The 27567-nt window shown below is 36.7% G+C and overlaps 1 protein-coding gene across 10 annotated transcripts in view; it reads left to right on the top strand.

Annotated features, from left to right (window-relative positions):
* The window catches only part of BDP1 (B double prime 1, subunit of RNA polymerase III transcription initiation factor IIIB), a 127321-nt gene that overhangs the window by 6443 nt on the left and 93311 nt on the right, over positions 1–27567 (top strand). For all 10 annotated transcript variants that reach the window (XR_002823746.1, XM_023729537.1, XM_023729545.1 and 7 more), the window contains 7 exons: positions 1497–1606; positions 2842–2901; positions 11898–12026; positions 13098–13231; positions 14221–14315; positions 21194–21248; positions 23643–23786. Coding sequence is in view for 9 of the 10 variants with exons in the window: in XM_023729537.1 (XP_023585305.1) it covers positions 1497–1606; positions 2842–2901; positions 11898–12026; positions 13098–13231; positions 14221–14315; positions 21194–21248; positions 23643–23786 (727 nt within the window). In the remaining variant the exon portion in view is untranslated. The remainder of the gene's footprint in view (positions 1–1496; positions 1607–2841; positions 2902–11897; positions 12027–13097; positions 13232–14220; positions 14316–21193; positions 21249–23642; positions 23787–27567) is intronic.

Genomic DNA, 27567 nt, shown 5'->3' with positions numbered 1-27567 from the left:
AGTCTTTTACATCTCTAGTTAGATTTATTCGTAAGTATTTTATCTTTTTGGGAGCTCTTATAAATGGTTTTGTTTTCCTAATTTGTTTTTTGGAGTTCTTTCTTCAGTGTAGAGGAATCCAACTGTATTTGTATGTTGATCTTGTACCCTGCCACTTTGCTGAATTTTTCTGTTCCAGTAATTTTCTTGTGTAGTTCCTGAGATTTTCTATGTATAGGATCGTATCACCCACAAATAGGATTAGTTTTACTTCTTCCTTATCAATTTGTGTGCCCTTTATTTTCCTTTCTCACCCTATTGCTGTAGATAGGACTTCCAGTACGATATTGATTAAGTGTGGTGATGAAGGGCATTCTTGTCTGGTTCCTGTTCTCAAGGACAGTGCTTCAGTCTCTCTGAGAATAATGTTGACTGTTGATTTCATCCATGTTCTTTTTAATCTTGAAGATTGATGGGAAGATTCATTCTTTTTCTGGAAAAGCAGTATATCAGTGAATCATTCAGGCTGTAGAATGAGATACTTAAGGTTTCAATCTTACCCTCCTCCCTTAGTAGCTAGGTGACCTTGAGCAACTTAATTAACCTTTCTGTCTGTTTCCTTGTCCATAAAAAACTGGTAATAGTATCTACCTCATTGGTTGGTTGTAAAGAATTAATTTAGACTAGTGCCTAGCAAATAGTAAGTGCCCAACAAATGCCAGCTCTTATTATTAGTTATAGAATACTGTTTTCTTAAGAGAAAGGAACTTTGCGTGGTTCTTTATATTGCCATCTAATTCTCTAAACTGTGAAATAGATACCACTATTTTATACACGAGGAAACAAGCTCAGAGTGGTTGTTTGCTTTGTGTCAAACATAGTGAAGGATATGGGATTTCAACCTATGTTTGTTTGGAGACCTGGTGGTGCAGTGATTAATAGCTCGGCTGCTAACCAAAGCTTGGCAGTTCACATCCATCAGCCGCTCCTGGAAACCCTCTGGGGCAGTACGACTGTCCTTTTGGGTCACCATAAGTCAGAATAGACTTGATGGCAATGGGCTTGGTATTGGTTTTATGTTCAAATCTAAGCCTCTAAAGTTTTGTTTTGTAAAATCTGCTTAACTGGATTTATTTTGGGAAATTAAAAATTAAACATTGTTGCTTCAAGAATTTTATAAAATACACAATTCCAGTTCACTACAGGATAAGTAAAAGCTATGTATTTATAAATTCTCAGTAAACTTTTCTACTTAGAATGCATCAGTAGCAAGATTTTATATGTTCAACTTTTATCCAGTACTAATCTCAAATTTCCTTAGTTTTTAAAATTCCTTAATGTGCTATAACTTTTAATATTCAGTTTCTAAATTTTTCTCTATAATATAACATAATTGGAATAGGAATATTACTAAAGCAGTTGGGATGAATATAGTAGTAGGCTGTATACTTGGATATGGTATATCTGAAATTCTGTATTTATAAAGTAATAGTGAATCTGTGTGTGCTTGTGTATAGAAGCAGTGGAAAAACAAATATGCTATAAATGAAAGTCAGAGGCCACCAGATCGTTCAAAAATGACCATGAGAGACTTCATATATTACCTGCCAAATAACAATCCAATGACGTGAGTATAATTTCTTTTTTACTTTGGGTATGAAGTGATTTAAGTATCACTTTCAGAGTACAGTTTCAGTTTCCCAAAAGCATGTTGACAAAATTTAGAGCATTTTTGTCCTTTTAAGATCGAATTTATAGGAAAAATTAGTGATGTTTCCAGTACCGGCAGTCCCTGGGTTACAAACGTCTGACTTACGTACAACCCGTAGTTATGAGCCAATCCCCATAAATCCTGTTATATTAAAAATTCAAGTTACATACAATGATTCGTAATAACAAATGGGCACTACCGTATTTTTACCCAAATAACATGTACTTTCTACGTTTGTTTGCCAATTGCGCCCTCCCCTGACAAGGTATTTTCATAAGGGTGACTATGCCAATTTTTTTAACATGTTGCTATAAAAAAAATTAACATAGTGTGCTTACGAAAATACCTCACACGGGAAGGGTAGGGCATGGTTGGCAAACAAATGTAGAATGCACAGATTATTTGCATTAAAATATACTTTATGATGTGCATCAAATCAGTATTACTGTATTATTGTTAGAGATGTTTTAGTGTATCTGAAAGTGTTTCTTAGGTTTTTTATGCATAGAAAGGTACACTGTTTACCATATTCTAAGGCAAAGACTTGAATATTCTATTACCTGATCCAAAGGGATGATCTAATTTTATGCCACATTTCTTAATTAAATACGGTGGCATTTTGATTAACAATTCCTCCAAGAACAAAGCTTCTTTAATCAAAGTTAATCTAATGGGCAGAGGGTTTATAGTAAACTTCAGTCTTCCAGTTGTTGTTGATGGTTTAGCAAGTGGAGATAGAAGTAGTGGCATATTTTTCAGTATAGGCCTTTTTCGGATTCACCAGGTCTTTGGCCCAGTTGAAGGAAGGGCCAGGAACCTAGGCTTTTAGTTGTTTGACATCTAGGAGTTAGAGACAAGCCACCTAGGTTGCTTCATGCCTCGGGCCTGGGAGACTCCCTTCACCCAGGAATGGTGGGTAAGAGCATTCCCTACTCAGGGTCTTACAAATTACTTGTACTTGGCGAAAAAAATTTTGACTGAAAAATTGATCATTGTACCACACCATCATTAATAGAAGTGTTATGGTATATTATAAAAAACAAACAAACAAAAAAACAACGTAGAAGTGAAAATAACTTCCTTCTTATCTACTGATAGAATTGATAAGGTATAAATTAATAATTTATTATTCTTTTATTTGTGTTTAATAGTTCTTCACTGGAGCAAGAAAAGAAAACTGAAAAATCATTGACACCAGTCCAGACAAGAGAGTAAGCTTCTCATGCTTTTTAAAAATACATTCTGTTACGGGTACATTAAAAAAAAAAAAAAAAACAAATGTTTTTTTCTGTTATACTCCAATTACATTTGATAGAATTTTAACAGCTAGAGTCACTGGCAGGAGTAAAAGTTAACGCCTGATTTACATCAATATGAAAATCCCACACTGTGTATTATAAGAATGGCTAATGTTATGATTTTAAATTACAGGTTTTAGAATTAAGAGTTTTTTGTTTTGTTTTAGAATAATAATATATTTACATGGTATAAAATTTAAAAGTAACAGAAGAGTATATTGAGAAAAGTCTCCCAACTCTGTTCTTCAGTCATCTAGTTCCCCTCCTTGGAGGCAACAGATGTTATGGATTTTTTTTTTTAAATTGTGCTTTAAATGAAAGTTTACAGTTCAAGTTAGTTTCTCATACAAAATTTTATACACACACTGCTATGTGACCCTACTTGCACTCCCCATGCTGTGGCAGCACATTCCTCCTTTCTACCCTGAATTTCCTGTGTCCGTTCATCCAGCTCCTGTCCCTTTCTGCCTTCTTGCCTCCAGACAGGAGCTGCCCATTTAGTCTCATATATCTACTTGAGCTAAGAAGCACACTCTTCACGAGTATCATTTTATGTCTTACAGCCCAGTCTAATCTTTGTCCAAAGAGTTGGCTTCAGGAATGGTTTTAGTTTGGGCTAACAGAGAGTCGGGGGGCCATATCTTCTGAGGTTCCTCCAGTCTCAGTCAGATCATTTAGTCTGGTCTTTTTGCTAGAGTTTGAGTTCTGCACCCCACTGTTTTCCTGCTCCTTCAGGGACTCTGTTGTGTTCCCTGTCAGGGCGGTCATTGGTGGTAGCCAGGCACCATCTAGTTCTTCCCCTCTCAGGCTGATGGGGTCTCTGGTTTATGCGGCCCTTTCTGTCTCTTGGGCTAGTGCTTTCCTTGTGTCTTTTGTGGTGTTCATTCTCCTTTACCCAGGTGCTGTGGGACGAGTTGATGCATCTTAGATGGCCACCTGCTAGCTTTTAAGACCCCAGACACCACTCACCAAAGTGCGATGCACAAAGAACATTTTCTTAATAAACTTTGTTATGCCATTTGACCTAGATGTTCCCTGAAACCATGGTCCCCAGACCCCAGCCCCTGATAACTCTGTCCCTCGAAGTGCTTGGTTGTATTCGGGAAGCTTCTTAGCTTTTGCTTTCGTCCAATTGTGCTGACTTCCCCTGTAGTGTGTGTTGTCCTTCCCTTTACCTAAGATAATTCTTGTCCATGATCTAGTTAGTGAATACCCCCACCTCCCTCCTCACCCTCCTAACTAACAAAGAATATTTTCTTCTGTGTTTAAACCTTGAGTTCTTACAATAGTGGTCTTATACAATATTGGTCCTTCTGCGATTGACTAATTTCACTCAGCGTGGTGCCTTCCAGATTCATCCATGTTATGAGATGTTTGACAGATCCATCATTATTCTTTATCCTTTCGTGTATTCCATTGTGTGAATATACCGTAATTTGTTTATCCATTCGTCTGTTGATGGGCACCTTAATTGTTTCCATCTTTTTGCTGTATTGAACAGTGTTGCAGTGAACATGGGTGTGCATATATCTATTCGTGTGATGGTTCTTATTTCTCTATGATATATTCCAAGGAGCGGGATTGCTGGATTGTATGGTACTTCTATTTCTAGCTTTTTAAGGAAACACCAAGTCAATTTCGAAAGTGGTTGTACCATTTTACATTCCCACCAATAATGTATATGTAAGTGTTCCAGTCTCTCCACAACCTTTCCAACCTTTATTATTTGGTGTTTTTTTCAATTAATGCTATCCTTGTTGGGGTGAGATGGTATCTCATTGTAGTTTTGATTTTAATTTCTCTAATGACTAATGATTGTGAGCATTTCCTCGTGTCTGTTAGATGCCTGAATGTCTTCTTTGGCAAAGTGCCTGTTCATATCCTTTGCCCATTTTTTAATTGGGTTGTTTGTCTTTTTGTTGTTGAGGTTTTGCAGTATCTTGTAGATGTTAGAGATTTGACACTGATCAACTTTGTTGTAGCCAAAAATTTTTTCCCAGTCTGTAGGTTGTCTTTTTACTCTTTTGGTGAAGATTTGATGAGCATAAGTGTTTGATTTTTAGGAGCTCCCAGTTATCTAGTCTCTCTTCTGGTGCTTATATGTTATTACTTATGGTTTGTGTTCTGTTTATGCCATGCATTAGGGCTGCTAGCATTGTCCCTATTTTTTCTTCCATGATCTTTATCATTTTGGATTTTATATTTAGGTCTTTGATCCATTTTGAGTTAGTTTTTGTGCACGGTGTGAGGTATGGGTCTTGTTTCAGTTTTTTTGCAGATGGATACCCAGTTATGCCAGCACCATTTGTTAAACACACTGTCTTTTCCCCATTTAACGAACTTTGGGCCTTTGTCAAATATCAGCTGCTCATAGGTGGATAAATTTACATCTGGATTCTCAATTCTCTTCCATTGATCTATGTATCTGTTGTTGTACCAGTACCAGGCTCTTTTGACTACCATGGTGGTATAATAGATTGTAAAATCAGGTAGTGTGAAGCCTCCCACTTTGTTGTTCTTCTTCAGTAATGCTTTACTTATCTGGGGCCTCTTCCCATTCCATATGAAGTTGGTGATTTGTTTCTCCATCTCCTTAAAAAATGCTGTTGGAATTTGGATCGGGATTGCATTGTATCTGTAGATCACTTTGGGTAGAATTGAGATTTTCACAATGTTGAATCTTCCTATCAATGAGCAAGGTATGTTTTTCCGCTTTTGTAGCTCTCTTTTGGCTTCTTGCAGTAGTGTCTTGTATTTTCTTTGTATAGATCTTTTACGTCTCTGGTTAGTTGTATTCCTAAGTATTTTATCTTCTTGGGGGCTATTGTAAATGGTATTCATTTGGTGATTTCCTCTTGGAAGTTCTCTTTGTTGGTGTAGAGGAATCCAACTGATTTTTGTATGTTTATCTTGTATCCCGATAACTTTGCTGAAATCTTCTGTTAGTTCCAGTAGTTTTCTTGTGGATTCTTTGGGGTTTTCTACGTATAAGGTCATATCATCTGCAAATAGAGATACTTTTACCTCTTCCTTACCGACTTGGATGCCCTTTATTACTTTTTTTAGCCAAATTACTCTGGCAAGACCTCCAGCACAATGTTGAATAAGAGTGGTGATAAAGGGCATCCTCGTCTGGTTCCCATTCTCAAGGGGAATGCTTTCATACTCTCTGCCTTTAGGATGATGTTGGCTGTTGGGTTTATATAAATGCCCTTTTTTATGTTGAGGAATTTCCCTTCTATTCCTATTTTGCTGAGAGTTTTTATCATGAATGGGCATTGGACTTTGTCAAATGCATTTTCTGCATCAATTGATAAGATCATGTGGTTCTTGTCTTTTGTTTTATCTATGTGATGGATTACCTTGATTGTTTTTCTCATGTTAAACCATCCCTGCATAGCTGGTATGAATCCCACTTGGTCATGGTGAATTATTTTTTTGATATGTTGTTGAATTCTATTGGCTAGAATTTTGTTGAGGATTTTTGCGTCTATGTTCATGAGGGATATTGGTCTGTAATTTTCTTTTTGTGTGGTGTCTTTACCTGGTTTTGGTATCAGGGGTTATGCTGGCTTCATAGAATGAGTTTGAAAGTATTCCATCTTTTTCTATACTCTGAAATACCTTTAGTAGTAGTGGTGTTAACTCTTTTTGGAAAGTTTGGTGGACTTCTCCAGTGAAACCATCCGGGCCGGGGCGTTTTTCTGTTGGGAGTTTTAAAATTTTCTTTTCAGTATCTTTTTTTGTTACAGGTTTATTTAGCTGTCCTACCTCTGTTTTTGTTAGTTTAGGTAGGTAGTGTGTTCCTAGAAATTTGTCTGTTTCCTCGAGTTTTTCAAATTTGTTAGAGTACAGTTTTCCATAATATTCTGTTATGATACTTTTAATTTTAGTTGGGTCTGTTGTGATACCGCCCATCTCATTTCTTGTTCTGTGTGTTTGCTCCTTTTCCTGTTTTACTTTTGTCAGTTTGGCCAGTGGTTTATCAATTTTGTTGATCTTTTCAAAGAACCAGCTTTTGGTCTTGTTAACTCTTTCAATTGTTCTTCTATTGTCTATTTCATTTAATTTTGCTCTAATTTTTATTATTTACTTTCTCCTGGTGCCCAAGGGCTGCTTTGGCTGCTCTTTTTCTACTTGTTCCGGTTGTAGGGTTAATGATTTGATTTTGGCCCTTTCTTCTTTTTGGATGTGCGCATTTATTGCTATAAATTGAGCTCTGAGTGCTGGTTTTGCTGTGTCCCAGAGGTTATGGTAGGATGTGTTTTCATTCTCATTTGATTGTATGAATTTCTTTATTCTGTCCTTAATTTCTTCTATAACCCAGTAGTTTTTGAGCAAGATGTTGTTCAGTTTCCAAGTATTTGATTGTTTTTTCCTTGCTTTTTATGTTATTTCTACTTTTATGGCTTTATGGTCAGTAAAGATGCTTTGTAATATCTCGATGCTTTGGAATCTGTTAAGCCTTACTTTATGTCCTAATATATGGTCTTTTCCGGAGAATGTTCCAGGTGCATTGGAAAAGAAAGTGTACTCGGCTGCTGTTGGGTGGAGTGTTCGGTATATGTCTGTGCGATCAAGTTGGTTGGTTGTGGCATTTAGATCTTCCGTGTCTTTATTGAGCTTCGTTTTGGATGTTCTGTCCTTCAGCAAAAGTGGTGTGTTGAAGTCTCCTACTGTTATTGTGGAGCTGTCTATCTCTCTTTTCAGTGCTGTTAGAGTTTGTTTTATGTATTTTGGAGCCCTGTCGTTGGGTGCGTAAATATTTATTATAGTTATGTTCTCCTGGTATTGACCCTTTAATTGTTATATAGTGTCCTTCCTTAACCTTTGTGGTGGCTTTTACTTTAAAGTCTATTTTGTCAGAATTAATATTGCCACTCCTGCTCTTTTTTGAGTGTTGTTTGCTTGATATATTTTTTTCCATGCTTTGAGTTTTAGTTTGTGTCTTTAAGGTGTGTCTCTTGTAGGCAGCATATAGACGGGTTCTGTTTTTTTATCCATTCTGCCACTCTCCATCTCTTTACTGGTGCATTTAGTCCATTTACATTCAGCATAATTATTGATAGGCATGAGTTTAGTGCTCTTATTTTGATGTCTTTTTTTGTGTGTTGTTGACAGTTTCTTTGTTGCACTTAGTTTTCTGTGCTGAGTCGTTTTTCTTTATGTATTTTCTTTTCGTCTTTTTCAGTGTTGTTGATTTTGTATTTGCTGAGTCTTTATGTTTTTCATTTTGATGTGTAGGATTGTTAGTTTCCTTTGTGGTTACCTTAATATTTACCCTTATTTTTCTAAGTGTAAACCAGTCTTTTATTTCTTTATATCACCATGTCTTCCTCTCCATATGAAAGGTATATGACTACATTTTGTAGTCCCTCTTTTTTGTTTTAATGTTGTCATCTTTTACATATTGACATGTCTGTTTCCCTTTTTTCAGCATTTTAGCTTTGATTTATTTTTGTGTCTTCCCTATCTAGGTTGATATCTGGTTGCTCTGTCTTATGTTCTAGTCTTAAGTTGTTATCTGATATTATTGATTTTCTAACCGGAGGACTCCCTTTAATATTTCTTGTGATTTTCTTTTGGTTTTTCTAAATTCCCTGAACTTCTGTTTATCTGGAAATGTCCTAATTTTGCCATCATATTTGAGAGACAGTTTTGCTGGATATAGAATTCTTGGCTGGCAGTTTTTTTCCTTCAAGTCTTTATATATGTCATCCCATTGCCTTCTTGCCTGCATGGTTTCTGCTGAGTAGTCTGAGCTTATTCTTACTATCCTTCGTAGATGACTTTTCGCTTATCCCTAGCTGCTCTTAAAATTCTCTCTTTATCTTTGTTTTTGGCAGATTTGATTATATCTTCGTGACTTTCTTTTGGGATCTACCTTGTATGGAGTTTATTGAGCATCTTTGATAGATATCTTCACATCTTTCACAATATCAGGGAAGTTTTCTGCCAGCAAATCTTCAACAGTTCTCACTGTATTTTCTATTATCACCCTTGTTCTCGTACTCCAGTCACTCGTAGGTTATTCCTCTTGATAGAGTCCCACATAATTCTTAGGGTTTCTTCATTTTTAAAAGTTCTTTTATCTGATTTTTCCTCCAGTAAGTTGATGTCAAGTGCTTTATCTTCAATCTCAACAATTCTGACTTCTATTATCTCAATTCTGCTCCTATGGCTTTCTATTGAGTTGTCTGAGTCTGAAATTTTATTGTTAATCTTCTGGATTTCTGTTTGCTGCCTCTCTGTGGATTCTTGCAGCCTGTTAAATTTGTCATTATGCTCTTGTATAACTTTCTTAAGTTCCTCTGTTGCTTCATCTGTATGTTCCTTGGTTCGTTCTGTGTTTTGCCTGATCTCCTTCCTGATCTCTTGAAGAGTTCTGTATATTAATCTTTTGTATTCTACCTCTGGTAATTCCAAGAAGTTCTCTTCCTCTGAAAAGTTTCTTGTTTCTGTTTTTTGGGAGCTTGCTGAAGCCATAGTGGTCTGCCTGTTTACGTGATTTGATACTGACTGTTGTCTCCGAGTCATCAGTAAGTTATTATATTTATTTATTTTATGTTTGCTTACTGTGTCCTAGCTTCTTGTTTTGTTTTGTTTTGATATGCCCAAATAGGGTGCTCATGTGAGCTAATTTGATTATTGGCATCTTTGAAGCTCTAACATCCTGTCGGTAGATAGGAAGATCTGTTACTAGGTATGTGTGCCCAAGAGTCTGTTTACTTTTCTTGTATGGATTCAGCTCAGTTGCCCAGGTTGTTGGTCACCAAGTATGTGGTGTAGAGTCTCACCTACAGTCCATGACGGGCAGGGGTGGTTGGTGGAGGCACAGATATCTGGCTGCAGTAGCGGGTCACGCACTGAGCAAAGTAGGGGCTGACGGCTGCCCGAGTGTCTGGGAGGAAAGCATGTCCCTGTTTCCTAGAGCGCGTTGTGGGCAGGTTTTACAGCTGGCCTATGGTCACCCAGTGCTGTTGGCTGTAAGGACTGGGAGGCACCCCTTACTCTTGGACCCCTGTCTTGGGTGGCTATGTGGAGTGGGTGGAACCACCAGTCTTCAGGCCCCTGATGTGGGTAGGTGAGTAGGCTGCTTAATGGGCAGAGCGGTGTCAGATGTCACAATCTGCCATTCTACTGTATAGCTGACAGTTGAAGTTAGGCTTCAGGTATATACCTTGTTTTACCATGCTAATGAGGGCGTACCCTGTTTAAATGGGCTCACACAAGCCTATGCAGGTGTGAAAGGCATTCAAAGTCTGTGGACCCATTATGCCTGTACCTGGGCAAACGAGCTGCCGCCTACCCTGTGTTCCTGACTTTGGGGAGCTGGCAGATTATTTATTCCTGTTTGTTAATTTTTTCCCTCTCCAAGGCTGGGAGAATGGCTCAGGGCATGACAGGTCCTTACTTCTGGCTCAGGGGACATGGCAGTGGCTGAAGCCAGCCTGGGGACCGGGTGCATAGCGGGGACGGGTAAGGTAAATTGGAGAGAGGTTTTTCCCAGAGTGGATGTCTTTGATCCACGTGGTCGGTTAGACACATGTACTTACCTTTTGCCAGTTGAGTGCCGCTTTTCACTGGTTCTGGAGGCTTGAGTAGACTCTCCGCCACGCATTCTCTCCCAGTGTGGAAAACGTGTCCCGAGCGCCACTGCTTGCCTTGCCGCATGCGCTGGCTACAGGGTACCAGTTCCTGCCATGTCAGATCTGGCAACTCCTTGCTGCTTCTGAACCATCTCTCCCTTCCCCTGCCGCTTAGTCTGATTCCTCAACTTTGCCTTTGATGTTCAGGGCTTCTAGATTGTCATAATCTATTCACTTGTTTTTTCGGGTCTTTGTTGTAAGAATAACCACAGGAAGCGTCTGACTACTCTACCATCTTGGCCCCGTTATGGATTTTTAATGTATCATTCCAATTCTAGTCTACTCAGATCCAAGCAAACATGTATCTTTTTCCTTCTATTTCTTTTCTCCCCTCCCTCCTTCTCTTCCTTACTTCCTTTCTTTCCTTCCTTCTCTCTGTCTCTCTCTCATAATACATATATCCACTGTCCTACAATAGGTATGATTTTTAATATTTCTCGATATAGTCTATTTGTTGTACAAACTTTGTGCTACCTTCCACCTTGCACTGTTGTATGTTAGTTTACTCCCAAGAAACCCACTCATGAGGCCTATTAGGAAGTTACTGTAGTCTTGTAATTCTAGGTGGGAGATTGTGGAAAATTACTCCAATAACATTAGGAGCTTTCTGGTTGTCACTTCAAGGATTGATTAAGTAGTGATTACTATTTTGCCTAGGATCCACAATGTTTTAAAGTAATACTCTGAAGCTTTAAAAATAGTTATATTTTATAGGTTTATATGTTATATTTGCTGTAATAAAACCTTAAGGAGACAGTGTAGTAGAATGGAAAGTGTATGGGATCGGGAGTCATTATTTGGAAACCTGTGTTTGACTTCTGGTTGTACCTTTACTGTTGTGTAACTTAGAGCAGAAGTCATTTATTTTTTGTAAGCCTCAAATAGGTATGAAGATACTAACCCTAAAGGGTTGTTCTGAAGAGTAAATAAAATGATCTCTAAAGTAATGCTGCATAACTAATAAGGGATTATTATTAATTCCATAATAACTGGATGGTTTACTTTGCTGTTCAGTTGAGATGGAAAAGATGAGCATTCATTTCTCTTACTTTGAAAGAGTAAATGCTTCTACTGAATACTACTGAAATAAAATTTGAAGAAATCTTATGTATTCAGCAACACAGTATTTTCAATTAGTCATAGGGACGGTTGGAAATAGCTAGGAGTTTGAATTTGTAAGAATTTATTTTAGAAGTTCATACTGTTTGAAAACACTTCTCATGTCTATATGAATTAATCTATCATTACTACTTTTGGTAGGCAAGAAAATAAGAGTACTCCTGATGCTGAAGAAAATGAAGAAATGGAAGAAGAGACTGATGATGGGCCATTGCTGGTTCCTCGAGTAAAAGTGGCAGAAGATGGTTCTATTATTTTGGATGAGGAAAGGTAACTCTAAAAAAAAAAAAAAAGAGACAGATTATGGTTTCATGAGAAAAAATGTACTTTGTTTAATAATAGAGATCAAATTTTTCTATATTTGTCATTGTCACTTAGACCCTGATGTTTATATTTGCATAATGGATGTTGTAAATAGATAGGTTAGACTTGTTTATAATTTTTAGCGGTTTTTATAATGCTGGGTTTTGTATGAGAAGATGGTAGTACTGACCTATCGTTCATTAACCTAACACTGTTGTTTTCCTGACTTACTGATAATTGGGTTGAGCTGTGCAACTAATCCCATACTATCCTCCACTGAGGCTAGATTTCTAGGATTGACTCATAGTCTTGAAGTCAATATTCCGATTTTCATATTATTAACTAATACCATATTCTGGTGTGTGGTGAGACCTAATACAAGGAAACGTATTTTATGATTTTTGCCATGGTGATGTTTAATTCACATTCTAGTTTAATTTCTCAGTTAAAACATTAAATTCTGCAAATCGGGCGTTGTGGAATTCAGGTGTCTTTCCGAAGTGTATGTTTTTTTAAAGATGATAAATAAGTAAATAAATAAATATAAAAGAGAGATGGAAAGTATTTTGATAGTGAGAAATGATTTTATAACATTTAAATTCTATGATAGACATAAATGTAATACTACTGTTAATAGTTTTTTTTAATTCTGTTTTCCATTAGTTTATGATGATTTTACTAATCATCAAATAAGTTAAAAACATATTTAACTGCTTTGACTGATGGAATGTAAAACATAAATATAAAATGCTTGTATTTTTCAGTATCCCCTGCTGGGCTTAGTGTGATAATATACACTGAAGTCAAGAAAATAATTTTTTTTTTAGGTGGTCCGAAGACATTTTGTAAATTTTATGTCACTCTTAGGGATTTTGAAAACAAGATGCCTTTTATTTTTACCCCCTGGGAATCACATGTTAAGTGAAAATTAGCAGATGCTTGGAAGAATATACATACTTTTGATAACTATTCAGATCTCATTTACTTTTTTTCCCCTTATTTTAATTGTGGATCTATCTGGAAATGTGTTTCTTTCAGTTTAACTGTAGAAGTTTTAAGGACAAAAGGCCCCTGTGTTGTTGAGGAAAATGACCCCATATTTGAGCGTGGTTCTACAACTACATATTCCAGCTTTAGAAAAAACTATTACTCTAAACCATGGTCAAATAAAGGTAACTGATTTTCATTTTAAATTGTGTAATTTATTTATTTCAAATGATGTGAATTATTTTTTCTGTTTGTGAATTAAGTCAAAATTGACTTGACGGCAATAATGGGTTTTTTTATCTTTTGGCTCATAAGTAAATAAAATGAAAACTACCATGTTATTTTCTCCTCAAAAGTTTTTAACTAATTTTATTGGCACTCCTGTCCTCCCTGCTCCCTTGACATGGGACTGTATCTTAGAAATTTTTTTAGGAATTAGCTTTATGATGATTTTCGCTTTTCTATTCCTCTGTGTCAAATTCCTGCACAACAAACACCACTGTAATGGAACACAGTTTCTAGTGGTCATAATATAATAATGTTCTACCTCAGATTGTATTGTGTAATGAAGTTTTTACGGGTAAAAATTACACCTTTAAAAATCAGATGGTACTTTTTGCATGCTGTTGCTTATTGTTTACTTTTTATTATAAAAATAAAAGTTTGTTTTGGGAAAAATTTCAAACATGACAGAAGCATATAGAACGAAAGGAAAGATTCTATACCTCTCTTCTCCAACTTCACAATTCCATTCTCCTGAAGTAACTTGTGTATCTTTCTAGCTATTTTCTTTCACATACTACTTAGCACATCCTAGTTGATTACATAGCGTAATACTATATTGACTATAATTAACAGCTTTCTTTAGGCCACGTTGAATGAAACCATATAGGCAGAATGTCTTTTTTTAATTCTGCTTTGGTATGAGCATGCAGATTTCTTATACTTAATGCTTTTTTCTTAAAAAGTTTAAAGAAAATGTTTTTAGATATTCCATGAAGTTCTTTGCAATAAAATGGAAATCTATGACTAAAGATTTTCTGGACTTTAATGAAAAACTGTCAAGTACTGTTAAATTTATTTTTAACTCAGAGTATATACTTATGTAAGTTTTTTTTTGCCTGAAATATTGAGAAGATTAATTTTCAATCATTCTAAAACTTTATTTTTGCAGAAACAGATATGTTCTTTTTAGCCATTAGCATGGTGGGAACTGACTTTTCTATGATTGGACAACTTTTTCCTCACAGAGCAAGGATAGAAATTAAGGTAAAGTAAACCAGTCACATTTGTTGATTGCAAATAGACCAGAGTAATAATGTTACTATTATTTTATTATCTTTGCTTTCAATCTCAGTCTGCCCCTTTCACTATTATGTTTTTGTTACATTTATCCCTCTTTCTTGCTTGAAAAGAAATATAGTTCTCATTTTTTAATATGGGTGCAATATACTTAACTTTAGTATTTTTTTTTTATTTATACCTTACCCACGTCTAAAAATGGATTTGAGGGAGTACCAACAAAGGCATTGAAGCTAGAATAAAAGAAGAGTTATATACAGGCAGTCCTCGGGTTACGAACATCCAACTTTCGTACAACACAGTTAGGAACAAGCCCCCGTAAAGACTACTATATTAAAAATTTAAGGTACTTAAACAGTGGTTTGTAATAAGTGGGAACTACTTTGTGACGCGTAGCAAAACATTATTATTATCACCACTGTATTGTTATGTGAAAGAGGTTTAGTATTTCTAGAACTAGGCTAGGCATGGATTGCTGGGGGATATTATGTAAGGGGCATTGTACAGCATAATGAAATAGTCTTACTGCATTTCTGTAAGAGATGAACTGTTTATATTTTTTGGGTTGATCTTTGATATAAAGAGAACAAAATGTTAAATTGAAGTTCAGTTTAGTTGAAGGCTGTAAATTATTAATGGTCTTAGATTGGAGCTTGGATGATCTGAGGAGTTAATGATAAATTTGTCACTAGACTGTTTCTCTCAAAAATAGTTCAGACTCTTTCCCCTAAAAGCTTAGTGTGGTTACACTAAGTCTTTGGGCAAAGTGTAGGTGAGTTAAAATTGGCGGTATTTAAGGCTAGTGGATTACACTGGTTTTCAAATGTTGAACCAACCTTGTAGTCCTGGGATTAAACCACGTTTGGTAATACTGTACTGTTCTTTTTATATGTTGCTACATTTTGTTTGTTAATATTTTCTTGAGGATTTTTGCATCTTTGTTCATGAGAGATAATTGGTTTATAATTTTCTTTTAATGTTCTTGTCCTGTCTGGTATCAGTTATGCTGGTTTTAGAAAATGAGTTGGGTAGTGCTCCCTCTTCTTGTGTTTTCTGAAAGGCTTTGTTTATGGTTAGTACTATTTCTTCTTTAATGTTTGATAGAATTCACCAGTGAAACCTTATGGGCCTATAGTTTTCTTTGGAGGAAGATTTTTTATTATAAATTCAGTTTCTTTAATAGATTCAGGGCTATTGAGATTTTTTCGTCTCATATCAGTTTTGATGGCAAGTTGTTGAATTTATTGGCATAAAGTTTTCGTACTATTACTTTTTAATGTTTGTAGAATCTATAGTGATACAGGTTTCCACTGCTATCCGAAAGTAGAGAGTTCCTATGAAGCCTTTCATAAACCAAAATGGCTTAAAGCAGAGAAGCAGTTACCATTAATTTTTTTAGGGGAGGTCGTTCTTTCAGTTTATTTACTGTTTTATCTGTAGCGACAACGTGGGAACTTGAGTCAGGTTCAGATATGCCACAGGCCCCCTAGAGTCTTTGTTGTTGTTGTGTGCATTCAAGTTGATTTTGACTCATAACGACCTAGTATGACAGAGTAGAACTGTCCTATAGGGTTTTCTCAGCTGTAATCTTTTTCTTTTTTGAACTCTTTATTGTGATTTGGGTGAAAGTTTACAGAACAAATTAGTTTCTCATTCAACAGTTTATACACATTTTGTTTCATGACATTAGTTGCAATTCCCTTAGTGTGACAGCTGTCTACCCACTTCCTCCCTGGGTTCCCCGTTTCCATTCACCTGTCTTTCCTGCCTCTTCCTGCCTTCTGAACTTTGTTTTTGGGCAAACGCTACACTTTTGGTCTGGTGTGGTTGATTGTTCTGAAGAGCATATTCCTCATGGGTGTTATTTTTCACTTTATAGACCTGTCTGTTGTTTGGCTGAAAAGTAGTCTTTGGGAGTGAGTTCAGTTCCAGGTTTGAAGGGTGTCTAAGGTCCATAGTCTTGGGGGTTCCACCAGTCTCTATCAGACCAGTAAGTCTGGTCTTTTTTATGAATTTGAATTTTGTTCTACATTTTTCTCCCAGTCTGTCCAGGACCTTCTATTGTGATCCCCATCAGAGCTGTTGAATTACAATTCATTTCTATGGGAAAAAATTTTGAGCATTCCCAGACCCAAAAAATAACCTTCCAAATCTTACCAATTAACACATAAAACCTAAAGTAACACTAACATATAGTGAAGCAGGGATGATATGTTAAATAAATTGAAATAAAGCACAGATGCTCATGGACACAGTTCAAAGCTATGGCAGCTTGACGCTGAGTGTGGTTCCTGGGGAAGGAGCTTGGTCAGGACAGATACATCTCCTAACTGGGACATAGGCCCTGAGGGCTGCCCCTTCTTGCTTTAAGGCTGCTACCCCCCTGGCTCACCCCTCTCCCCAGCTCCTGCGTCCTAGAGTGTCCACATCTCAGCCTTCTTGGAGGGCCTGAGAGCTGCCCCGCAGCCCAGGGATGGCCGGGGCTAGGTGGAAGGGGAGGGCAAGGCACCTGGGAAGCAGCCAGGAAAGATGCTGAATCAGCTACTTCCCTACTCCCCCCACCGGTGCCTGGGATCGAGGCTCTCAGAGAGAGGCTGACAGGCCAGATGACACACACACTAGGGGAGGTGGTCTATTGGTGGCTCCAGGATGCCCTCACCACAGGACTGTTTCTCCTAGGAGAGGGGCAGAGACCAGCCTCCAGCTTGCCTGTCCAGGCTCTCTGGGAGGCTGGAGACTGTGGATCATGCTCTGCTGGCAGCCTGGAGAGAGGTGGGTGGACAAAAGAAGCATGATGGAGAAGGGGTATGCTGGAGGAAGGGAGGGGGTCACTGGGCTGGAAGGGCTGGTTCGTGACCCGCGGCGCTGCACTTTTCCCACCCTCGGAGCTGTGGAAGGCCCTGAGGCCCGAGGTGGGGGCTTCGCCAGTCTTGCCTGGGGTGCACACTGCCTCTTTAACTGATCGCTACAGAATGCTATTTCTGTTTTTTGCCTTTTTTTAGTGGCTGAATTTTTTTTTTTTAATTTTTATTTATTTATTTATTTTTAACTGTACTTCAGGTGAAGGCTTACAGAACAAATAGTTTCTCATGAAACAATAGTACACATATTGTTTTATGACATTGGTTAACAATCCCACAACATGTCAACCCTCTCCCTTCTCAACCTTTTTTTTGCCTTTTTTCATAAAAGTGAAAATCCTCTTCAAATTTCCTTCAGTTGGCAAAAATAGTCACTAATATAGATCTTGATCGGTAACGTATGTTTTTTTTTCCCCTCTCTCTTTTTTTTTTCCCTTTGTCTTGCTAAGGGTTTGTCAACTTTTAGAAATCTTTTAAAAGAATCAGTTTTGTTTTGGCTACATTAGTTTTTCAGTTGTTTGTGTGTTTTCTGCTTCATTACTTTTTACTCTTTAGCATTTCCTCCCGTCGACTTATTTTAGGTGTAATCTTCCCCTGTATGTGACGAATTGTTTTTTTCTGGCTATTTTCAAGATTTTTTTCTTTAACTTTGGTGTTCAGCAGTATAACTATTCTGTGTCTAGGTGTGGTTTTCTCTGTGTTTATACTGCTTTGGGTTTGCTGGGCTTTTTGGATCTATGGGTTGATATTTTCACTATATTTGGGAAATTTTTAACCATTATTTCTTTTAATACTTTTTCTGCTTCATTCTCTCCTTCTGGGACTCCATTTACTTGTGTTACCTTGTTGACATTGCACTATAGGTTACTGAAGCTCTGTCCATTTTTTCCCCTATTTTCTTTATTCAAGTTTGAATAGTTTCAGTTACTATGTCTTCAAGTTTGTGACCTTGTCTTCTGCTATCTTCAGTCTGCTGTTAAAAACATTCAGTGAATGTTTCATTTCTGATACTGTACTGTATTTTATGCAAATAGCCCATGTTATATGGTTTTGCCAACCGTGTCCTCCCCTTAGGTATTTTTCTAAGTGTGCTATGCTAATTTTTTTTTTACATGTTGCTGTAAAAAAATTAACATAGCAGCTTACGAAAATACCTCGGGATGGGGGGAGCACAGTTGGCAAAAAAGTTTTAACGCATGTTATTTTTTTTATTTTTTATTGTTGTAATGAAATGAAGTTTACATTTCAAGTTAGTCTCCCATACAGAATTTTTTTTTTTTTTCACATACATTGTTATGAGACCCCAACCGCTCACCCCATTCTGCGACAGCATACTCCTCCCCTCCGCCCCAGATTCCCCATGAACATTCAACCAGTTCCTAACTCTCTCTGCCTTCCTATCTCACCTCTGGACAGAAGCTGCCCGTTTGGTCTCTTGTGTCTACTTGTCTAAGAGGCACATTCTTCACAAGTATCACTTTATGTCCCATAGTCCAGTCCCATCCCTGTCTGACGAGTTGGCCTGGGAAATTGTTTTAGTTCTGGGGTAATGGAGAGACCAGGGGCCATGCTTTCCGGGACGCCTCCAGTCTCAGTCAGACCATTAAGTCTGGTCTTACTAGAATTTGAGTTCTGCATCCCATCGTTCTACTGCTCCATTGGGGACCCTCTGTTGTGTTCTCTGTCAGGAAGTTCATTGGTGTTAGCCGGGCACCATCTAGTTCTTCTGGTCTCAGGCTGATGAAGTCTCTGGTTTATGTGGCCCATTCTATCTCTTGGACCAATACTGTCCTTGTGTCTTTGGTGTTCTTCGTTCTCCTTTACTCCAAGTGGTTGGGACCAATTGATGCATCTTAGATGGCTGCTTGCAAGCTTTTAAGACCCCAGACACCACTCACTAAAGTAGGATGCAGAACATTTTCTTAATAAGCTTTGTTATGCCAATTGACATAGATGTCTTCTGAGAGCATGGTCCCCAGACCCCGACCCCTGCTACTCTGTCTCTCAAAGTATTTGATTGTCTTGAGGAAACTTCTTAGCTTTGGATTAGTCCAGTTGTGCTGGCTTCCCCTATAGTGTGTGCTGTCCTTACCTTCACCTAAGATGATTCTTATCTACTATCTAGTTAGTGAATAACCCTCACCCTCCCTCCCCACCCCCGTAACCATCAAATCATTAACACATGTTATTTGTCTGAAAATACAATATTTTTCATTTCTGTAATTTCCAATTGATTATTTTTCATAGTTTCCATTTCTCTGCTGAAATCTCCTTTGCTGTCTGCCTTGAGTCATTTTCTAATTAAGGAAGGGAAGTTAAAGGCCAAGCAGGGCACAGCTCCTACCAAGCTGAGGAGGCAGAGAATTTTTAGGGATGTAGTGCTTGAGAAAAGGGAGCTGTGTTGAGGAGGCCTCACAAGCCTGATGGAAGTTCTCTATGAGCCCTGACCTAAGTCTGAGTTGCATATAACCAGAGCACGAGACCTAGCAGAGAGCAACTGCTATAGGGATGAGATCAGAAAGAAGATAATAGAAGTCACATATGCTGGGAGATGATAACATTCTAGCACAGCTGAATGGAAAGATCTCCTTTAATTCCCAGCCATTCACCAGAGACACTAGAAGGGCCACTACTTAGAGATAAGGACCACATCCTACAGTAGTCTTTCTCAACTCGGGTTCTAGCATGAAAATTAATGACTTATCATTAATGATTGGTGTTAATGACTGATATCAGTACACGCTTCAAGAAAGTTGTCAATGCTTCTGAATCATTTTCCCAATTAGGTAAAATATGATAAAGCCGTGTTTAAGAATAGAATAATGCCTGAAGCCTTTTGGCATTTCTCTCAGGATGTTTAATTTAGTGATTATATAGCTTGTCAATTCTTGTGGTGGTAATTTTTGTTAACTTTTGAGATGTTTAAAGAATATTGTAACCTTTTCAGAAAGAAAGGTGATCGTCCTTGAAAATGTTTGTATTATATGGTTAACAAGTTTTATAAAGAATAATGAAACAAATGAAGAGAAGTGAGTTATCTATAGATTAAAAGCTGTTAAAGTAACATTAAAAGCTGTTAAAGTTTAAAAATGTGGGCAAGGCTAAACTGTAGAGCCTAAAGATACACAGGTAAATGGTAAAACAATAGCGAAAGGCAAAAAAGTGATTGCTTTAAAAGTCAGGTTAATGGTTGGTTCCCTTTGGAGAGAAGAAGGGGGCCATGAAGCCTTTCATTTTTTTTGTGTGATTTTCTCTTATAGGTGTAATTTTTTGCAATAAGAAATTTTTTTTGTGTGTGTGTGTGTATTTTTAATAAAAGCTTGTAGACCACTGATCTGTACAAGAGACAGATTGATCCCTTTTCCATTACGTGTATGCAGGATTACATATTTTCAGACACAAACTTATACCCTCAGACTTCCTAATTACCTTAGGACAGATTAAGCTCTAACCCTTAATCACCTACATCCTGACGGAGGTAATCTGGAGTGGAACTGAGGATAGGGATCTTTGGTGGTGAAGCAAGCATAAGGAAATGTGCCTTAAAATATAAGAAGGTTCCTAAGATAAGCTTTACCTGCTTCAAAATTTTGCTTAGTGTTTCTCTAGAGTCTCAACTCTATGCCATTAAAAACATGTAAGAGCAGTAATGTAAAGGGTTTAATTTCATATGAATATATTAGTTTTTAAAAATTAGCATTGATTAACTTAATTGATTCTAGATTTAATTCTTTCTATGCTAGTTGACTTTGTTTTTTTCTGTCATCTGTAAACCCAGCTTCCATTGCTGATTCATGCTGTTGATCATAAGGAGGATCAGGAAGCTCAGTATAAATCTTTAATCCCTGCTTTTTAAAAGCTAGAGGTTTAAATTACTTGAACTGTATGTAATTCATAAGAGCATCATTTTAATACTTGATATTTCTAACTAATTTAATTTATTTAATGAGAGAAAATTAACATATGTAGTTTTTTTTTAAACAGAATAAATTTAAACGTGAAGAGAAAACAAATGGATGGAGAATAGACAAAGCATTTCGTAAGTATTAAAGCTCCTTTTACAAAGTACTATTTGGAGATTATCAGAAATGATCAGTCTTTTGTATTTGACTCCAGTGTGTTTTAGATTTGTTTTGTCCCTATACTGGCATAAGAAGATTTCTCTTTAGTGGTAGAAGTCTGGCAGTTGCCACAGATCCAAGGCAAGAGACTAGCTAAAATAACAAAAAGTGGATAAACAGAATTCAGCGTCTTAAGAGGTTAAAGAAGGACTGAAGATACCACTTCTCAGTGCACTTTTCTTCAGAGGGAACTGTATTGAAGAAAGAGTTCATTATTTCTGGAAGGTAGAGTACTATAGATGGTTCCTTCCAGTAGTCAGTCAGTCAGTCAACAACACTGCCTACCTGCTATAGGTGGCAGAGCAGAGCAGATAAGAATCCTGCTTTTTGAGTCTTAAGTCTAATTTTGATGGAAGAAGTACAATTGATAAGACGGTAATTTCAGACAGTGATTCATTTCTAAGAAGAAGAAAAAAGAAAGGGGCGGCTGTTTAAATTGGGTGGTCAGGGAAGGTCTGTCTAAAGAGGTAACATTTGAATCTAGACCTGATTTGAGGAATGATACGTAACTTTCAGCTTCTAGCTAATATTCTCATAACATTTTTTTCTGTAAGTCCAGAGAAAGCCTCAACTGATCTATAAAGAAAATTACTAAAATTAAATGTATTGTTTAAAGTAGTTCTTATGTTCTTTGGAAGATGCATATTTTTTTGGACCTGTAATTATCAGAAGGAGCCCTGGTAGTGCAGTGGTTAAGCATTTGGCTGCTAACCGAAAGGTTGGCAGTTCAAATTCACTAGCTGCTCTGCGGCAGAAGGATGTGGCAGTCTGCTTCTGTAAAAATTACAGCCTTGGAAACCTTATGGGGCAGTACTGCTCTGTCCTATGAGTTGGCATCAACTCGATGGCAGTGGGTTTTGGTTGGTTATAATTATCGAAGTTCCATGATTAAGAAATGTATTCAATATCCATTTGCTATAGTGTTAATCTTAGAAAATAAGTATAGAGAGAACTTAGGTTGTGTGACATATACACTCATTTTATGAACAGACATTAAGGTAGGCGAGTGGACCTTATAATACCCAATGTTGTATTGAATCCTCAAGGAAACCACTTCCAGGAATAGTTCCTGGAAGATGTGGAATATTATGATCTTTATCCCTCTCCTTTTTAGAGAAGTGGTCCTGAAACTTTTTTAAATTATTAACACATAATAATCATGAAAGAATCCATAAATCTGTAAGCAGTCTATTTGGGGTATGAATCTTTCCTTAAAGCCATTTTAATAGATTTATTTAAAATTCAGTGATTTCGGTGGTTTGTAATGGAGAATTAGAAAAATTAAAGAACTGCGCTTTACTGGAAACTTAGATTTTGAATTCTTCTGAGAATTATGTGGAAATTCTTTATGGATTATTTTAGTGTGAACTGTATTGTTGTAGAGGGTCAGAACAGATAAAGGCTGAGTCCGCATAAACAGGGCCTTCAGGAATTCCAGATTTCGGCTTGGTGTCCTACTACTAACTTATTTTTGTTTTGATATATATCTCTTTTTCTGAGTCCATTGTGTAACTGAACCAGTCGTGGGCTTATGTGCACAGAGCACTGTTTTCTTTACCTTCACTACATTTTTAGACTTTAGAGCTTAGGTAAGGATTTGACTCCTGTAGTGGATGCATTCCTGGTTCGTTCACTGATTGCTCTTCTTGATTATTGTGTTGTTGATGGGTATTTAGTGGTAGTGATCCTGATCAGTATTTATTCCTTTTCATCTTTGCTGACATTTGAAAGTGTAGAGTTAATAGTAAGATGGTTATGATAAAGAGAGGACATATAATGCTGGGTAGGGTTTTTGAAGACATCTTAGTCACCTTAGACCATTTATTTATTTTTAAATTGATTTATAATTTACCTACAGTACATGTATAGTTTGATGAGTTTTGACAGTGAATACGCCCATGTAACCACCACCCAAAACAAGTTATAGGATATATTCTATACTTTAGAAAGGTCCCTCATTTCCCTTTCTAGTTAGTACTCACTGCTGTTCTCCTATTCCAGAGCAACCACTATTTTCATTTGATTCTCCATACATTAATTTAGCTTGTTCTAGAATGCCTTATTCATGGAATCATACAGTTTGGACTGTCTTGTGTTTGTCTTCTTTCACTCAGCATGTTTTTGAAATTCATCTATATTGTATGTCTTAGTAGTTTGTTCCTTTTTATTGTGGAGTGGTGTTCTGTTATGCAGCTGTATTACAGTGAATGGAGTTACTTATCTATTTTTCTTTGATAGACACACCCATTTGCTTTTAATCTTATGCTTTAAAAAATCAGAAATTGAAAATTCTTTTCCTTTTTTTTAAACAGAGGAAAAGCGCCCTTTTGACTTCGATTTTTTTGCTCATTTGCTTCAGAAAGTTCTTGCCGAAGAAGAGAAAAGAAAACAAAAATCAGTTAAAAATCAAAATCCAAAGGAGAAGAAATCTTCAAAACCACGGAAAAAAGTAAAAGGTACTTATTTTAAAAGAAGTTGTGCTGTTTTACTTAGTAGTGATATACTTGCAATATTTTGCCTCAAATCTTTCAGAGTTCATCGGAGGGAACTGATTTTTCTTCAGTGTAGTTACCTGGGCCACAACAGCGGCTTCCTTTTAAATTTTATAATTTGCATGGCTAAACACCTTTCTAGCACCTAGAGCATAGTTGTAGCTAATAAAAAAGCAACAGTTTGGAGTTTCATTTTTCATGTTTGATACTTATCATCATTTTCCTCTGTATAACAAATCTGGTATAAAATCCTAATATTTGAAAAAATGGAACTGTAATACTTTGGGTTTGTACTAGATTGTATTGTTTGAGCGCAGCTTGTTTCTGAAGGTTAATGTCAACATGTAGAAAATTGTTTATATGTAGCTATTTCTGTTTTTAGGCTTATGTTTTCTTAACTGTTTGAACTCTGAGAACAATGTTTAACTATAATCAAAAAATTTTGGAACGACGGGGAACCTTATATGTTACTTAGTCCACATCCTATCTGCTTTTCCATTTGTTTTAATCACACAGAAACAGCCCCAGAAATCCTTAGTCACTTTTTCCTAGGATCACAGTGTTAGTAGTGGCCACAGGACTTAAACCCAGAATTATGAGAGACTGTGTTGTGGATCCCTAAGACCATCCCCAAGTTCAGTGATTCACTAGGAGGACTCACAAGACTCAGCATATCGTTGTACTACTTATGACAAAGATTTATTACAGCAAAAGGATGCAGAGCAAAATCAGCAAAGGGAAGAGCACATCCAGTGAACTCTAGGTGAAGCCAGCCTCAAGCTTTCGAGGGTCCTCTCCCAGTGGAGTCACACAGGATATACTTGATTCCCCTAGTAACGAGGCGCGACAACGTGTGAAATGTTCTCTACTGGGGAAGCTTGTTAGAGACTTAGTGCGCAAGGTGTTTATTGGGGGACTATTCGTTTAAGAGCTCAGCTGCTAACCAAAAGGTTGGCAGTTTGAATCCATCAGTCGCTCCTTGGAAACCCTATGGGGCAGTTCTACTCTGTCCTATAGAGTTGTTATGAGTCGGAATCGACTCGATGGCAATAGGTTCACATATATAGCCTTTGTCTTGGCACATGCTAAAATTTCAGACTTCCAGAAGGAAAGCAGTTGTTCATTGTAAACCATATTGTCTGTGTAAACTAGGCACAGTTAGCCACCCTTATTAGTTAGGGTGGTGGGAACCCTCCCAAACCAAGTTCTCAGATACTGCCCAACCGTATAAGCAGGACTTTCAACTGATAGTAGTGAAGCTTGCTGTGTTAACTCTTTTCTGCACAGAGCCAAGCTAGAATTCTTTTTTCTGGAGTATTGATAACTGTAAAACTATTTCATTCTTCAGTTAATTTTATTTTACTTGCCTTCTGTAGCCCTAGGAGATTAGGATAGATATATTAATTCTTGTGATTTATCCCATTATAGGTGATAGCACAAGTAACTCACTGTATCTCATTTAATGAAAGAATTTTTAAGATATATTATTACAAGTCTTGGAATTTTTAAATTCCTGGTTATTATTCTGATAGAGAATAAATCAGGTCTTATCAATTTAGAATTTTGTTTTGCTTATTTATTTATTATTGTGCTTTAGATGAAGGTTTCAAGAGAAAATTAGTTTCATTAAACAATTAATACACATACTGTTTTGTGACATGGGTTGCCAACCCCATGACCTGTCAGCACTCTCCCTTTCTCGACCTTGGGTTCCCCATTTCCATTTTTCCAACTTCCCTGTCCCCTCCTGCTTTCTTGTCCTGGCCTCTAGGCTGTTGTGCCCATTTAGTCTTGTATACATGGTTGAGCTACATGTATTATTGTTTGTTTTATGGGCCTGTCTAATCTTTGGCTGAAGGGTGAACCTCAGGAGTGACCCCATACTGAGTTAAAAGGGTATCCGGGGGCCATACTCTTGGAGTTTTGACTTTTTTTTTAAAACAGAGGTAAATGACATTGAGTTTTGTTATCCTTTAAGATTAGTTTTTTTTTTTTTTTTGTGTACGGTAAAATACACATAACAAAAAATTTGTCACTTCAACCATTTCCATTTGTAAAATTCAGTGATATTAATTAGATCCACCATCTGTACCACAATTACCACTATCTGTTTCTAAAAGTTTTGCATCAACCCAAACAGAAACTCAGTACTCTTTAAGCAATATCTCCCATTCCTTCTCTCATCAGTACCTAGTAACCCTAATAAACTCGTTTCACTATGCATTTGCTTATTTTAGATAATTCATATAAGTAGGATCCTACAATATTTGTCCTTTTATGTCTCACTTAATTCACTCAACATATGTTTTCAAGGTTCATCCATGTCTTACCATGTATCAGGACTTCATTTCTCTTTATGGCTGAATAATATTCCATTGTATGTGTGTATCACATTTTGTTTATCCAATCATCTTGTGTTCTTTCCATCTTTCAGCTATTGTGAAATAATGCTGCAGTGAACATTGGTGTATATGTATCTGTTTGTGTCCCTGCTTTCAAGTCTCTTGAGTATATACCTACGAATAGAATTGCTGGGTCATATTTGAGCAACTGCCAAACTGTTTTCACAATGCTGCAGCATTTTATTTTCTTACCAGCAGTGCACAAGGGTCCCAGTTTACATCCTTGCCAACACTTGTTAGTTTCCATTTTTCTGGATAACAGCCATCATAGTGGATGTGAGGTAGTATCTCATTATGGTTTTGATTTGCATTTCTCTAATGACTATGATGCTGAACATCTTTGCAGGTGCTTATTATATATATACATGTCCTTTGACCACTTTTTGGTTGGATTGTTTGTCTTTTTGTTGTTAAGTTATAGAGATTCTATATATATTTTGGATATTACCAGATCTATGATAATCAGGTATTTATTTTCTCCCATTTCATTCTGTAGGTTGTCTCATTTTGTTGATAAAGTCTTTTGCACAAAAATTCTTCCTTTTGAGCAAATCCAGTTTATCTTTTTTTTCTTTTGTTGCTCATGCTTTTGGTGTCATATCTAAGAAGCCATTGTCAAAATCAAGGTCTTAAAGTTTTATCCCTAATTTTTTTCTAGGTGTTTTATGGCTTTTAGTTCTTACATTTAGGTCATTGACCAATTTTGAGTTAATTTTTGTATATGGTGTGAGGTATGGTTCCAGCTTCATTCTTTTGCATGTGGATATCTAGTTATCCCAGCACCATTTATTGAAGAGACTGTTCTTTCCTCATTAAATGGTAAAATCAGATACTTTTAGAGAAGATGTCTGATCAACCATGGTTGTGAAGTTAAGCTTGTTTTTGGCTTGGAAAATGTTTCTATGGTGAGCTCTACTTTTTTTTAACTTCATTGATTTCATCATTTTATGCAGTTGGCTATTAATATACCTTGATAGGCACTAGAAATTGTTTTAAAATTTTTGTTAAAATGATTGTTCATTGGAAAACAAAAGATACAGAAGCTGAAGTTTTCTCTATTTTACTCTACTGTCAAATTCTTCAGATTTCCCAGAGATAACTGTTTTCTACACCCTTTTCTGTGCATACAGGTGTGCGTGTGTATGTCTTCTACGATATATATATAATTGTTTTTGTTTAATAAAAATGAGATCATACTATATAGTTCTGCAACTTGATTATTTTATGCAATAATATGTTTTGAAAATCTTTTACATGACTACTTACAAACCTACCTCGTTGTTACTGGCTGCATGGATTGTTATAGCATAAATGTATTATAACTGATTTAAACCCACCCACTG

The sequence above is a fragment of the Trichechus manatus genome, unplaced genomic scaffold (assembly GCF_000243295.1).
Source record: "Trichechus manatus latirostris isolate Lorelei unplaced genomic scaffold, TriManLat1.0 scaffold00029, whole genome shotgun sequence".
NCBI lineage: Eukaryota > Metazoa > Chordata > Mammalia > Sirenia > Trichechidae > Trichechus > Trichechus manatus.
The sequence above is the reverse complement of the archived record's forward strand: the minus strand, read 5'-3'. Positions and strand labels throughout refer to the sequence as shown.